At 36.7% G+C, this 15,931-nt stretch overlaps 1 protein-coding gene and 1 long non-coding RNA gene across 2 annotated transcripts in view; both read right to left on the reverse strand.

The window, feature by feature from the left end:
• Positions 1–15,931, reverse strand: part of LOC116569319 — a 208,568-nt gene that overhangs the window by 131,418 nt on the left and 61,219 nt on the right. The window lies entirely within an intron of this gene.
• On the reverse strand, positions 13,095–13,571 carry LOC116569317 (60S ribosomal protein L22-like). The gene has a single exon (XM_032305466.1). The coding sequence runs from the start codon at positions 13,540–13,542 to the stop codon at positions 13,156–13,158; it is 387 nt and encodes a 128-aa protein (XP_032161357.1). The 5' UTR covers positions 13,543–13,571; the 3' UTR covers positions 13,095–13,155.

The following is a 15,931-nucleotide window of genomic DNA, read 5'->3' on the forward strand; positions in this document are numbered from 1 at the left end:
ATGTATAATTAGCCTCAGGGGTACAGGTCTGTGAATCGCCAGGTTTACACACTTTACAGAACTCACCATAGCACATACCCTCCCCCATGTCCATAACCCCACCCCCCCTTCTCCCAACCCCCTCCTCCCAGCAACCCTCAGTTTGTTTTGTGAGATTAAGAGTCTCTTATTGTTTGTCTCCCTCCCGATCCCATCTTGTTTCATTTATTCTTTTCCTACCCCCCAAACCCCCTACGTTGCATCTCCATTTCCTCATATCAGGGAGATCATATGATAGTTGTCTTTCTCTGATCGACTTATTTCGCTAAGCATAATACACTCTAGTTCCAACCACGTCGTTGCAAATGGCAAGATTTCATTTCTTTTGATGACTGCATACTATACCATTGTATATATATACCACATCTTCTTTATCCATTGCATATTCCTTTTTGTTCACCAAACACTTCCCTTTCTCCTGGAATCTGCAACCCTGCCTCTGTAGTCTGGACTGATTGCCATCTCTAGATCTGCTACTCCAGGAGACTGGAACTCTGATGTCATTTCATTTTTCACCTTTTATTTATGACTTACTTCCTTATAATGCTAAAACATCTAAGTAACCTGCTAGGATCAGATATGTGCAAAGTTTTCTGATTCCTCACGTCCGAAATTATTTTTTATTCTAACTCTAACACTTAATTGAAAATACTGAATAGTGAACAGGTGGTTTAAAATCATCTCTCAAAATTAAAAACCAAACCAATCAACCAACCAAGAAAACAAAAATCACTTCTTTGTCATGTTACCCTGTGTTGCTGATGAGAATACCAATGCTAATTAAATGATTCCTCCTTCCCAGGTAACCATTTCCTCAGTCTCTTCTGCCTCCTTACTCTCCTTCCTTCAGACAGAAAAAAAAGAAAGAAAAAAAGAAAAAAAAAAACTTCTAAATTTCCTTAGTTCTTCTGCCATTTCACAAGTCTTTATCACAGTACCAGAATTTATAATTTCATGGGCTTTGGGATGCTTCTTTGATATGAAGACATGTTTTTTTCACTTGGCCCTTCTGAGAATCCCTGTCCGACTGATGTTGGGCAGCCTCAACAAATATTCTCTGTTGTCACCTTCCTCTTGCATATTCTGTGTCATCCATTTCTCTTCTTGGAATATTGTCCATCGCCCTTTTTACTAATTGCTATTCAGCAAAGATACTTTATCTTCACCTTCCAATACCCTTCAGTCTCTCACTTCTTTTGAACAGCTTCACACTCCATTACATACTTGTTCTGAAGTTACACTCATTTGAGAAAGACTTTGCTTATACATCTTGTCCTCCCCTTCTCTCTCTGCCAGGTTTCAGGCTTTCCTCAAACCTATGTTAGTCTTGACTTTCTGTTCATATTTAACCAGGAGACAATGCAAGCAGAATCCAGGAGCACTGTATACTTTGTTGGGGTGGACTAATGAAGATTCAGTGCTTCCGTGTGTGTCTGGAGGATAGGACAGGCTTTTAGAGTGGGGCTGTCTAAATGATGGTAGGTGAAGAACTTTGTACCCCAGAGCCATTCATTTCCTTCTCTTTACCTGGGTAGCAGAATACAGTTTTCTATGTGGAAGGCATTTTATCAATACTGGAGGAGAGAAGGCTATTGTTTGAAATACTGTTTCACTCATATTTTGGTTTCCTTTTGTGTCTCACATCTGCCCCAAGTTATTACCAGCTTCTCAAAATACTGATCTCCAGGCGCCTGGGTGGCTCAGTGGGTTAAAGCCTCTGCCTTCGGCTCAGGTCATGATCCCAGGGTCCTGGGATCGAGCCTCCCATCCGGCTCTCTGCTTGGCAGGGAGTCTTGTTCCCCACCCCTCCCCGCCTGCCTCTCTGCCTACTTGTGATCTCTCCTGTCAAATAAATAAATAAAATCTTAAAAAAAAATTACTGATCTCCAAGGTTATCCATGGCAGAATATCTTACTTTAGGCTCAATACTTCTGTATTAGAATGTAGGCTAACTCATGCTCTTCTCTCAGTTATTGGTTAACCCTTGCTAATCTGTTCTCTGGGACGTACAACTGTGTTGAAATGTTTTGTCTACTACTGGCACCCCACTTTTTTTCTTTTTTTTTTGTTATGACTTTTCAGATCTATTATTATGATGGTTCAAATTTTTTTTTTTTTTTATCTAAACATACTTGGAGTTCGTAGGGAAATGTCAAACCACCCAGTTACCTAAATATGACTGGCACTGGCATGCAATGGGAAATTTCAAAAATTTAGGTATGATTGTGTGAAAGAGTGTGGTGCATGCATGTGTGTACTTGTGTGTTTGTGTGTGTTTTCAGGCCTGGAGTATCTAGTACTTTAGGTTCTTCTGATAATTTTATTCAACATATTATTTGAACTCTTAGCCACAGAAATTAGGCACAAGAAATAACATATATCCAAATTGGAAAAAAATATGTGAAACTGTCACTATTTGCAGAACTTATGATTTTATATTTAGAAAACCCTCAAGACTTTACAAAAAAAAGTGAGAACTTATAAATATATTCAGTAAAATTGCAGAGTAAAAAATCAATACACAAAAATCTGTTCCATTTCTCTCCATTATTAACTACCAAAAGAATTAAGAAAATAATTGCATTTATAATTGCATCAAAGGAATAAAATATCTAGGAATAAATTTAACCAAGATAGTGAAAGATCTGTCTCCTAAATGTGTATACAGTTGATAAAGAAATTAGAAATAAATTGAAAGACACTCTGTGCTCATAGATTGAAATAATTAAGATTTTTTTAAGTGTCTATATTACCTTAAGCCATCTATAGATTCAGTGAAATCCTTATCAAGTACCAAGCAGCATTTTTAAATAGAAATACAACAAACAATGTTAAAATTTGTCTGGAACAACAAAAATCCTAAATAGCCCAAGCAATCTTAAGAAGAAACAAAGCTGGAGGCATCATGCTCCCTGATTTCAAACTATATTACCAAGCTATAGTGGTCAAAACAGTATGGTGTTAATAAGAAAACAAACACATAGATCAATGGAACAGAATAAAAAGAAATATAATCATGTATGTATGAGAACTTATGTTAAAGACCAGAATATTAAAAAAAAAGAAAAGGAAAAGAAAAAGTAATCAGTCTACTCTCTTATGCCATATACAATAATCAACTCAAACTTGGTTGAAGACTTGAACCTAACTAAGACTTGAACCCATGAAACTCTCACAAACAAAACAAAGCAAACAATAAATCCCTAAAACCTAGGTGGTAAATTTCAGGACACAGATCTTAGTGATGATTTTTCTTTTTCTTTCTTTTTTTTTTTTTTTTTTTTTTATGGGACTCCAAAAGCAAAAGAACAAAGGCAAAAATAAACAAGAGGAACTATATTAAACTAAAAAGCTTCTGCACAGCAAAGGAAACCACCAAAAAAATAAAATAAAAAAGCAACTGATTCCAGTAATGTCTCCCATTCCAATCATGTATCCTAATAAGGGACAAATATCTAAAAGATAGTTTAAAAACTCATATAATTCAATAGAAAAAATCTGATTAAAAGATAGGCAGAGGATGTGAATAGACATTTTCCCAAAGTAGAGGTACCAATGACCAATATGAAAACATGCCAACATTATTAATCATCATAGAAATGCAAATCAACATCACAATGACATATTATCCCATACCTATCAGAATGGCTATTATCAAAAAGACAAGAAATAAGGAGGCACCTGGGTGGCTCAGTCAATTAAGTGTCTGACTCTTGATCTCAGGTCGTGATCTCAAGGTTGTGAGGTCAAACACCATTTCAGGCTCTATGTGGGGCATGAAGCCCACTTTACATTCTCTTTCAAGACAAGAAATAACAAGCGTTGGCATAAAGAAAAAGAAACTTTTGTGCAATCTTACTAGAAATATAAATTGGTACAACCAATATGGAAAGCATTACAAAGGTTCCTCTAAAAATTAAAAATAGAACTACCATATGATCTAGTAATTCTACTTCCGGATATTTATCTGAAGTAAATAAAAACACTAATTCCAAAAAGCTATATTCACCACTATGTTTATTGCAGCATTATTTATAAAAGCTAAGATATGAAACAACCTAAATATCTATCAATGGGTGAATGCATAGAGATGATGTAAAATGGTGTGTGTCTGTGTGTGTATATCTACACATACATATGTAATATGCATGTATGTACATATACATTATATGTATAATTGGATAGTGTGTTTTATATAAAGAGGAAAATAGTGTTTTATATTTATAGGAAAAAATATAAAGAATTATTAAGAATACATATATATCTATAATATATCTATGTATAGGTATGTAGGTATTTAGGAATACTTCTCAGCCATAAAAAGAATGAAATCTTACTATTTGCAACAACATGGATGAAGCTTGAGGGTAATATGCCACATGAAATAAGTCAGAAAGAGAAAGAGAAATCCATATAATATTATTTTTATGTGGGACCTTAAACACAAAACAAATGAACAAAATCAAACAAAACTCATGGATACAGAGAACCAGAAGGGTGGTTCCAGAGGAGAGGAGTGTAGGGGGTTAAGTGAAATGAATGAAGGGAGTCAAGGGGTATAAAATTCTAGTTATGAGATAAGCAGGTCATGGGGATGTAATCTTACAGGATGGTGACTAGAGTCAATAACATTGTATTTCACTGCATATTTGAAAATTACTAAAGGTAAATCTTAAATGCTCTAATCATAAACAGAAATGTTTTGTATCTTTGTATGAAGACTGATAGTAACTACTTACTGTGGTAAACATTTTACAGCATATATAAATACTGAATTATTATTTTGTATAGCTGAAACCAATGTAATGTTGTCATTTATACCTCAATAAAAATACTCATAAATGATGGTGAAATTAAATACTTACTATTTCTGTCCTTATAATTAGAAACAAAATACCTGTGTGGAAGAGTTATATAGATATCTGTATTTCTGCTGTACTGTCTAGAGTTTGTGGCACAAGATGTATCAACTGTTAAAAATAGGGTGAGAGGGAAAAGATGGCAGAGAATTAGGAGACCCTGTTTCAACCAGTCCCCTAAAGTGAGCTAATTATCTACCAGAACACTCTGAACACCCATGAAACCAGCCTGAGATGTAGGATTATACACTTCTGGATCTCTGCAGGGGCAGAAGACTCCAGTGAAGAGGTAAAGTGTACTGGGAATGATTGGACTGATATCGGAGGATAAACAGAAGGGAGAGGGAGCCGCCAGAAGTGACCCATTGGAAAGGAATACCCCAATTTGAGAGTACCCTGTGATTGGGGATGAGCATTAACTTGGAGACTGGTTAAAAGCACTCAAAGAGAGCAAAATATATTAAGGGGCAACTGGTGGAACTGGGTGGTCATGAGCGTGGGCCTAAGTCCATGCACGAAGGATGGCCAACATCAATGACCACCAGTGCCAGAGAGAGTGCAGTGAAGCCTCCAGGCTGTGGTCCCGGAGCCTCCAGCTTTCCGCTGCTTGCATTAGTGCTGGGCTAGGCACACTCTCACTGGTGCGTGTGAGTGTGTCTAGTGTGGACATCAGCTGGGTCTTTCTAGAACCACAGCATTTTGCACTCTGCAGACACACTGCACAACTGGGGTCTGAACCGCACTCCTTACCCACACCTGAGCGAGCTCTGTGCAGGCTCTAGCAGGTGGTCTCCCAGCCTGGACTTGAAAATCTCAGTGCACTATCTCTGGTTGGGCTCTCTTGGGCCATCTGGACCCCAGACAGCAGTCCCAGCAAAGGCAGCTGCTGGAAGTGGGCTCTCTGGACCATTATTGCTCACGGTTTCAGTGGCATGGGGGGGACGGGCAGAGACAAGCCGGGGGTTGTTTTGTGTGACCTCTGAGATGGTGGCTGGGGGCACACTAGTCTAAAAGAAGAGAGAGAGGACCCAAATTAGTAAAATTATGAATGAAAAGGGAGAGATCATGACTAACACCAAAGAAATAGAAACAATCATTGGAAATTATTATCAACAGTTATATACCATAAGTTAAGCAACCTAGAGGAAATGGATGCATTCCTAGAAACCTATCAACTTCCAAAACTGAATCAGGAAAAAATTGCCAACTTGAATAGACCAATATCTAGTAACGAGATTGAAGCAATGATCAAAAAATCTCCCAAAAACAAGAGCCCAGGACCTGATGGAATCCCTTGAGAATTCTACCAAACATTCAAAGAAGAAATAATACCTATTCTCCTGAAGCTGTTTCAAAAAATAGAAACAGAACGAAAACTTCCAGATTTTTTCTATGAAGCCAGAATTACCCTGATCCCCAAATCAGGCAAATATCCCACCAAAAAGAATTTCAGAACAATATCCCTGATGAATATGGATGCTAAGATTCTCAGCAATATCCTAGCTAATAGGATCCAATAGTACATTACAAAGATTATCCACCATGACCAGGTGGGATCTATCCATGAGATAGAAGGGTGATTCAACATTCAAAAATCAATCTCTGTGATAGAACAAATCAATAAGAGAATAGAGAAGAACTACATGGTCTTCTCAATTGATTCAGAAAAAGCATTTGACAAGATACAGCATACATTCCTGATTAAAACGATTCAAAGTATAGGGATAGAGGGAATGTTCCTCAACTTCATAAAATCTATGAAAAACTCACAGCAAATATCATCCTTAATGGACAAAAGCTGACAGCCTTCCCGTTGAGATCAGGAACATGACAAGGAAGCCCACTTTCACCACTCTTGTTCAACATAGTACTAGAAATCCTAGCAATAGCAATGAGAAACAAAAAGAAATAAAAGGTATTCAAATTGGCAATGAAGAAGTCAACCTCTTTCTCTTTGCAGTTGACATGATACTTTATATGGAAAACCCAAAGACTCCACCCCTAAACTACTAGAACTCATACAACAATTCAGTAATGTTGCACAATACAAAATCAATGTACAGAAATCAGTGCTTTCTTATACCTAATAATGAAAATATAAAGGGAAATGAGAAAATTGATTCCATTTAGTATAGCACCAAGAACCATAAGATACCTGGGAATAAACCTAACTAAAGAAGTAAAGGATCTGTACTCAAGGAACTACAGAACACTTATGAAAGTAACTGAAGAATACAGAAAAAGATGGAAGACCATTCCATGCTCATGGGTCGAAAGAATAAACATTGTTAAAATGTTTATACTGCCTAGAGCAATCAATACTTTCAGTGCCATCCCGATCAAAATTCCACCAGCATTTTTCAAAGAGCTGGAACAAACAGTCCTAAAATTTGTATGAACCCAGAAGAGACCCCAAATTGCTAAGGAAATGTTGAAAAAGAAAAAACAAAACTGGGGGCATCATGTTGCCTTATATCAAGCTTTACTACAAAGCTGTGACCACCAAGACAGCATGGTACTGACACAAAAATAGACATATAGACCAGAATCTATGGAACAGAGTAGAGAGCCCAGATATGGACCCTCAATTCTATGGTCAAATAATCTTTAACAAAGCAGGAAAAAATATCCAGTGGAAAAAAGACAGTCTCTTCAATAAATGGTGCTGGGAAAATTGGACAGCTATGTATAGAAGAATGAAAGTTGACATTCTCTTACACCATACACAAAGATAACCTCAAAATGGATAAAAGTCCTTGACATGAGGCAGGAATCTATCAAAAATCCTAGAGGAGAACATAGGCAGTAACCTTTTCAACGTTGGCCACAGCAACTTCTTTCAAGATATATCTCCAAAGGTAAAGGAAACAAAAGCGAAAATGAGCTTTTGGGACTTCATCAAGATCAAAAGCTTCTGCATAGCAAAGGAAACAGTCAACAAAACAAAGAGGGAACCCACAAAATGGGAGAAGATATTCACAAATGACACTACATACAAAGGGCTGATACCCAAGATCTATAAAGAACTCCTCAAACTCAACATACACAAAACAGATCATCATGTCACAAAATGGGAAGAAGAAATGAACAGACACTTCTCCAAAGAAGACACACAAATGGCTAACAGACACATGAAAAAAATGTTCATCATCATTAGCCATAAGGGAGATTAAAATCAAAACCACATTGAGATACCTACCCTCTTACACCAGTTAAAATGGCCAAAATCATCAAGACAGTAAACAAGTGCTGGAGAGGATGTAGAGAAAGGGGAACCCTCTAACACTGTTGGTGAGAATGCAAGTTGGCGCAGCCACTTTGTAAAACAGTGTGGAGATTCCTTAAGAAATTAAAAATAGAGCTTCCCTATGACCCTGCAATTGCACTACTGGGTATTTACCCCAAAGATATTGATGTAGTGAAAAGAAGGGCCATCTGTACCCCAGTGTTCATAGTAGCAATGGCCAGAGCCACCGAACTGTGGAAAGTACCAAGATGCCCTTCAATGTTTGGAATGGATAAAGAAGATATGGTCCATATATACAATAGAGTATTAAGCCTCCATCAGAAAAGATAAATACCCAATGTTTATATCAACATGGATGGGACTGGAGGAGATTATGCTGAGAGAAATAAGTGAAGCAGAGAGGGTCGATTATCATATGGTCTTGCTTATTTGTGGAGCAGAAGGAATAACACGAGGACATGGAGGGATGGAGAGGAGAAGTGAGTTGGGGAAAATTGGAGGGGGAGACAATCCATGAGAGATCAGGGACTCTAAGAAACAAACTGAGGGTTGGAGGGGGTGGGGGGTTAATTGAGCCTTGGTGGTGGGCGCATATTGCATGGAGCACTGGGTATGATGCATAAACAATGATCTCTGGAACACTGAAAAGAAATAAAATGAAGAGAAAAATAAGGGTGGCGGAGTGGTGAAGGGTAGAGAGCAGGACCCTTGCATTACAATTTAGAACTACTTTGTTCATATAGAGATGTTGGTATCAACAATTCTTAATGATAACATGAAAAACAATTCTAGATAATGCCATAAAATTGCTATTTCTCAAGAACCAGCTCAATTGAGTACTTAACAATGGTGTGAAGTGTGGACAAAAAGAGCATAAATCCTCCACTAAGAAATCAAAAGTTGAAGCAGAAGACTTTGCAGCAGGATGCTTTAGTCAAAAGGGGCATCACGGGAATAATTTCAAGAAAATGGGACAGATTTTGCTTAGACACTCTTTGAAGGTAAAGAGTCAGTTCAAAACCTTTAAGTAGAAAGAGTTAAGGGTCCCCAGGGGGAAGAAAAAAAAAAAAAAGGGAGACACAGCTTCTGTGACAGAAAGTCATTTTAGGCTCCTACCTATTTTCTGCGATCTGTGCTCTAGTTGCCCAAGCACATGTCTTGCAGAACTTCCTCGAAAGTGTCAGAATCAAAAAAAAAAAAAAAAAAAAAAAAAAAAAAAAAAAGGCAAAAATATTATTAGCTAAGGACTTTAAGGGAAAAAAGGGACTGCAAAAAAATTGAACAGTCTATCAGACAAGGAAAGAGCCTCGCCATATCAGAGACACTAAATGAGTAGAAAACCCTTAGTGCTGGGTCAGAAGAAAACAAAGCCCTGCATTCCCTATCTGAGATAAGTAGCCCCAAACCCCATCTAGTTTATTACTTATTATTTATTTATTTATTTATTTAGTGTCAACGTTTCATGTACATTCCACTTAGTGAACATACAGTGTATTAGTTCAGATGTAAAATTTTCATTATTCATCATTTACATATGACCCCCAGTGCTCATCACAGCCAGTGCCCCATCTAGTTTATACAGTCTCTCAGAACATGCCCATACCTCCCTTTTCTTCACCCAACAGTTACCTCTGTTTCATTATAATGTGAAAATCTCCACTCAAGGAGCAATACAAACCTCATGAACCTAACATACAATGCATATATAGGCATGTTTCCTAAGTACTCATGCATGACATCACACCTGCCTGGACATGGGATGGCAAAACTCCCCTTTGTGAACATTCATCTTAACCCTAAATAAAAGAAACCCACTCACCCCTAACTGTGGAGTCAGAGCTTTGTAACTCATTCCCCAACATCTTGTTTGCTTCAAAAAACATCCTTTCTAAGACAACTCTACCAGGTACAGTCACTATCTGTAACTCACCAAGAAGTGAACTCACATTTGTTTTATTACAATATTAGTCTTAGGACACAATTTTTAATACAGAAGCCAATAAACAAGTCTCTGAAAGGCCTTGGAGAAAACGTTTTGGCTTCGGATGGTAAAATCTGATTTAAATGGAAATGAAATCTTATGGAAAAGCACATTGACAATAAAAAACCACTTAAAAATTGTTGTTTTGTGTTTAGGCTTGAGAGTGTGGAAGGAAATCAAGTCTTAAGTCTTATTGAAAGATGGGAAGCACTACAGGACAGAATGAACATTTACCTTCCTCTCTAGACTGAGTGAATGTAACCCTTTTTCTGAACCTTTGGCTCGGCCAGAGTAGTGGACTTAGAGAAAAAAATGTCAGTGAGCTGTAGTATGTAGTCTGATGACATTCCATTTGAGGTGACTGCTCTGTCATAAGCCAGTAGTATAGTTCTTTCTCAGTTCCTGTTGAGACTACCTTGCCATTCATAAGAAAGCAGTGAATATTTTGCTACTCTTTTCCATTCTTTTATGTGTAAGCAAACCATTATGTTTAACAAGCATCTAGAGCAAAAGTAGAATTTATTTCAATTGAAAATAAATCCTTTTGCATTTAACTCAATTTTGCCTGAGAATTAAGTATTTTGTGTAGCAAAAACTAGGCACAGGTCTCACATTAAAGGAATTTCAGTTCTTCACTTGTAACATAAAAATACTTTTTATACATACACAAGCTTATAAAAGGGGTTCAAGGAAATAAAGCCTTTATATGGTAATTCTGTAATTACTATGCCTAGCTACCCACTGCAACGATACCACTCCATAAGGCATGTTTTTTCAAGTCATAGAGATTTGTGTCTTAGACTAATTTGTTTTCATATTGTTTTGGATTATGGCTGAGTTAAAATTTACTATTGAACACTTCAACAACATTAATGAAAATCAACTTTGTACTTCAATAATTTAACAAAAACTGAAATTTACCTTATGAATTTTAAAAATTTATACAAAGAAACAAAATTAAAGAAAAGGAGATTCTTCCTAAGAGGATTTTTTGTTCTTCCCAATAAGTTTGTCTTTAGTTTTAAGAACGGGGAACCTTGAAACAGATGCTAAACTAATCATGAACAACATATTTGCTTTATTAGCAACTTTATAGAAGAAATTTGTGACAAGAATTTAAAATCTAATTGAATAGAAAAACTATAATTTCAATTACGTGCCTTTGTGACATAAAGTGGATATAGTTTATGGGGATGGTAAGCTACACAGAGAAATTGAGCTAATGCACTGGATGAAATAATCACATCCACAAGAACATGTCATTCTCTACTTAAAATAGCAGTGAAAGTTATTACTGTAATATTATATCTACAAATTAATGACCTCATTAAGTTACTAAAAGCTGTGAATATAATAACTTCTTGTGTGGCTAAACCTAAAAATTATTCTAAAAAATTCCCCTGAGTGGAATGATCAAGAAATATTGCTCTTTATTATAGATTATGTAGATATATTACATAGATATAAATATACAAGCATAGAAGAAAAAGAAAGAAAAAAAAGAAAGAAAAGAAAGAATCTTTTTCAGTTATAACGCCATACCACTGTTCAAGTACTCTGGTGTGCACCTTCTAAAAATCAGGACCCTCTTCTATATAACCATATACAACCCTCCCATTTAGGAAATCAACATTCCTACAATGCTATGTTCCAGTTCAGAGACATCACCGTAATTTTGCGAGCCACTGCATGAATCTATCTTTTCCATTTCTAGTCCAGCTCCTTGCCCAGGAAACAGTTGCTTGTCATTTTCATGTTTCATAAATCTTCAATCTGAAAGAGTTGTTTAATCCTTCCTGTCTTATATCCTTAACAGTCTTGAACTTTTGCAAGTTTTTACATTATAAAATGATCCACCACCTGGGTCTGGAGGATGTTTCCTCATAAACAGACTGGAGATTTCTCCATGGGAAAATCACTGTGAAGAGAGCTATTTCAGTATTATACCAGCACACTGTTCCTCAACAAAGCTTCAGCCACCATCATTATTTTTGCAGTTATTAATGCCTATCATTACTTCCTTATTGTGTTACTTTATTAAAGAAGAGCTTTCTTTTCTCCTTTATATACTTGTGTCAGTATGGACTCGTGAGTTTGTTTTGTGAAAGGGGATATAATCTGATAGTTTTAATTATTTTGATGCCCAATTGTCCGAGATAATACTCAGTGAGAGAACCATCAAGTAAGCTTTTATATACTTTGACATGTCTTTATCATTCTTTGAGCCCAACTTCACTTTCTGGTATAAGTTATTCCTGGACAAGAAGACTTATTAATGCAGATGATTTTTAGAAGCCCAAAATAATGGTAAGTGGCTATCAGTAAGCCTAAACTCTTCTGTGAATACACACACAAACACACCCCTGATTCTCATTATTTATAGCATAAAAATAGACTTTATTCTACTAAGTCATTGCAAGTTCCAAATTAGGAAACACTGAATCATTGTCCCTGTGTATACAGCGTTAATTTCCTAGCAGTGTCTGGTCACATTTCCACTAACTGATCAATACATGACCATATTCTATGCATGTTTCTGGTTGAAAACATATTTTTAAATATATATTATTAATTCATTAATATAAAACTCATGGTAACAGTGTCAGTCAAACCTGAACAAAACTTATCTAAAAACATGTGTTTTTTCCATAAGGCATATCATAGTTACTTTGTACTTAGGAACACTAGATGGAGAGGCACCTGGGTGTCTCATTTAGATAAGTGACCAACTCTGGATTTTGGCTCAAGTCATGATCTTGTGGTTGTGAGATGGAGCCCGGCTTCAGGCTCTATGCTGGGTGTGTAGCCTGCTTAAGATTCTCTCTCTCCCTCTCCCTCTGCCCCCTTTCTCTCCCTCTCTTAAGTAAATATGTTAATTAATTAATTAAATTTTTTTGAAAAAGAACATTAGACAGAACTTCAGCACTATGCTTGGGGGCATTTTATTTTATTTTATTTTATTTATTTATTTTTTTGTGATTCCTAGATTTTATTTAAAGATTATACAAAATATCCCAGACACAGGACTTCTAATCCTCGTCCTCCTCCTCCTCCTCATCCTGGTTGATCTGGAAGTAGCGTAGCTCGTAGCTCTCCTTGCTGTTGGCCACCACACGCAGCCAGTCACGGAGGTTATTCTTCTTCAAGTACTTTTTGGTCAGATATTTCAAATACCTTTTGGAAAAAGGCACCTCGGAAGTTACAGTGATCTTGCTTTTGCTCCTTTCAATGGTTACCACCCCTCCACCGAGATTTCCAGCTTTTCCATTCACTTTGATTCTCTCCTGAAGAAACTGCTCAAAATTGGCCGCATCCATGATTCCATCTTCTATAGGGTGGGTGCAATCAAGGGTAAACTTCAGAACTTGCTTCTTTTTTTTGCCCCCCTTCGCCACGAGCTTTTTCACGGGCGCCATGGCGGCTGCGGAGGCAGAAAGGGAGGTGGGCGGACTGCTTGGGGGCATTTTAAACATGAAAATCTGCCCCCCGCCGCCATACAGAAATGTGAAAACCATGCACTAAGCAGACTGAAAAAAAAAAATGTGTTCACAGTATGGGCATTTAAACAAAAAGCAGGGCATTGTTTTGTTTGCCCTGAGTTGGCAACATGCAAGTTAGACAATTCTGATTTTTTTATGACTCTTTTCATGTCTGCAATTAACTATGAAAAGACTAGGTTGATTTGGGGGTTATAAATAAATTCTTGCAAGCAAATGAATCCTGAAATGTAATCCATGAATAATTGGGATTAAATTGTATATTAAAAAAGATGGTAAGATTTCATACCGATATTTCCAATTCCAACCCCAAATCTCAAAGTTCAAACTGGACTTTGCCCCTGCCATGTTTTTGAATCCTTTGCTAGTGTGTTACATAAGTGTATATGCAACTATTCCCAATGTGTTGACTTATTTGCCCAATCAACAAACTTGACATGAAATAACCAAACTTCCAGTCACTCTGTCCACCTTCTCTACCTAACCTGTCACTATCCTGTTTCCTAGGATAGCAGGACCTGCTCTAGATGCCTTCTTTTGGCCCCCCTCCATATCACTGCCCTACTTTCAGGAGCAAGGAGCATTCAGTGTTCAGCTTCCTTGGGTGTCTGATCTTACTACATATACCTAGGAAGCACTTCCTCCCTCCTATCACCTGCTTCCTGGAACACAGACAATTCAGGTTGAGTCAGTAACTACTATTAAATTCCTGGGTAGTAGAGTAGGGTTATGTTAAACCTTATATAGAATCAACAATTACTTTTCAATAACATTTTACCATTTTCTTCTTCATATTGTAGCCAACATTGGATGCTGTCTTTTAAATTATAGCCGTTTGTTATGAGGTCATATCTATTAATGTAATTTTTTACCTGATAACTAATAATGATGAGTCCTTTTTATGATGTTTCTGTTCAAGTGTTCTTGCATATTTATTTATTTATTTATTTATTTAAGGAACAACTTACCTACAGTGACATGCTCAGATCTTAAATTACTTCAGAATTAGAGTTTGAAAATCAATCAGCTTCAATACTCCACCTGAGTATCAAGGCTCAGATCATTTCCCCATGACTCCAGAGTATTTTCATATGTCTCTTGTCAATCAACACTCAAACAACAAATTCATCCACCACCAAACATCAAGCAAAATCATTTCTATCACCATAGTTTAGTTTTACCCATTCTGTAATTTCTTACACATATTTTTTGGTGTGTAAAACTTTGTCAACTGAATATAATTGTTTTTAATATTTATCCATGTGGTTGTATGCATCAGGAGCTCATTCTTTTTTATGACTAAGTGGTATTTAGTTTTATGATTATACTGCAGTTTGTTTATCCCTTTTCCCATCGATGGGCATCTGTGTTATTTCCACTTTTGGGCTACTCTGCATCAACATGCTATAAACATTATGTCCAAGACTTTCAACGGACTTACTTTTTCAGTGTTCTAGTATACATAATTAGGAGTGCAATTGCAAGGACACAGAGTAGCTGTATGATTAACATTCAAAGCAACTGGCAAAGAGTTACCCTAAATATTTTCTCCCTTTAGTACACTTAGATCGTCTGCTATTTTATTTTTTAATTGTAGGAGGGTTTTGTTTGTTTTTTTAAATCCATCAGCAAAGTCCTGCCTAAACACCTGTTTCTTATGATGCAGCCATCATAAAACCTACAAAGCAATGAAATAAGAGCCATACAGTTACATGATAAAAGCATTATCATCCCAAAACCAAAACCTAGCAAAACCCGTCTTTCTGAAATGAAGGTTAGATAAAAAATAAAAGATAGAAGTAACAACTTAGCAGGGCTTTTCTAGAGAGCAAAGACCAAAACTTAAGGTGTTGTTTTGGCAAGATTTGCATACTCTCATGTACTAATAAAATGTGAAAATGTAAAACTGTATTACATTTTTCACCCCATATGCCTAGGCTATGAAAGCATAAAAGATGACAATGATTTTCACTACTGTGGATGATTCCTAACTCAGAACTATTCAATTCTGTTCTAGGGGAGCAAAGACTTTCCCTCTAACAATCCTGCATTTGATAGCTTAGCCTATGGAATAAACTGAAACAAATTAACCGGAAAATAGGATACAAATTGATGGGTTTTTAACTCCACGCACAGGAACGTCACAGGGAAAGAGTGAATACCCCAAAGGCAGGGAATTGTAAAAGCTTATCCACCATCTTAATAAAAGAATGGGCAGAGGGGTGAAGGCATCTCAGGGGAGAGCCAATGATTTTGAGCAATGATGAAAGGGCCCTTAGAAGAATGGATGGGAGATAGCATAGTTTGT

This window comes from Mustela erminea, chromosome 11 (assembly GCF_009829155.1).
Source record: "Mustela erminea isolate mMusErm1 chromosome 11, mMusErm1.Pri, whole genome shotgun sequence".
Classification (NCBI taxonomy): domain Eukaryota; kingdom Metazoa; phylum Chordata; class Mammalia; order Carnivora; family Mustelidae; genus Mustela; species Mustela erminea.

What these genes read in the sequence shown, in the direction of transcription:
- LOC116569317 (XM_032305466.1), bottom strand. Translation starts at nt 13,542, where the DNA reads ATGGCGCCCGTGAAAAAGCTCGTGGCGAAGGGGGGCAAAAAAAAGAAG.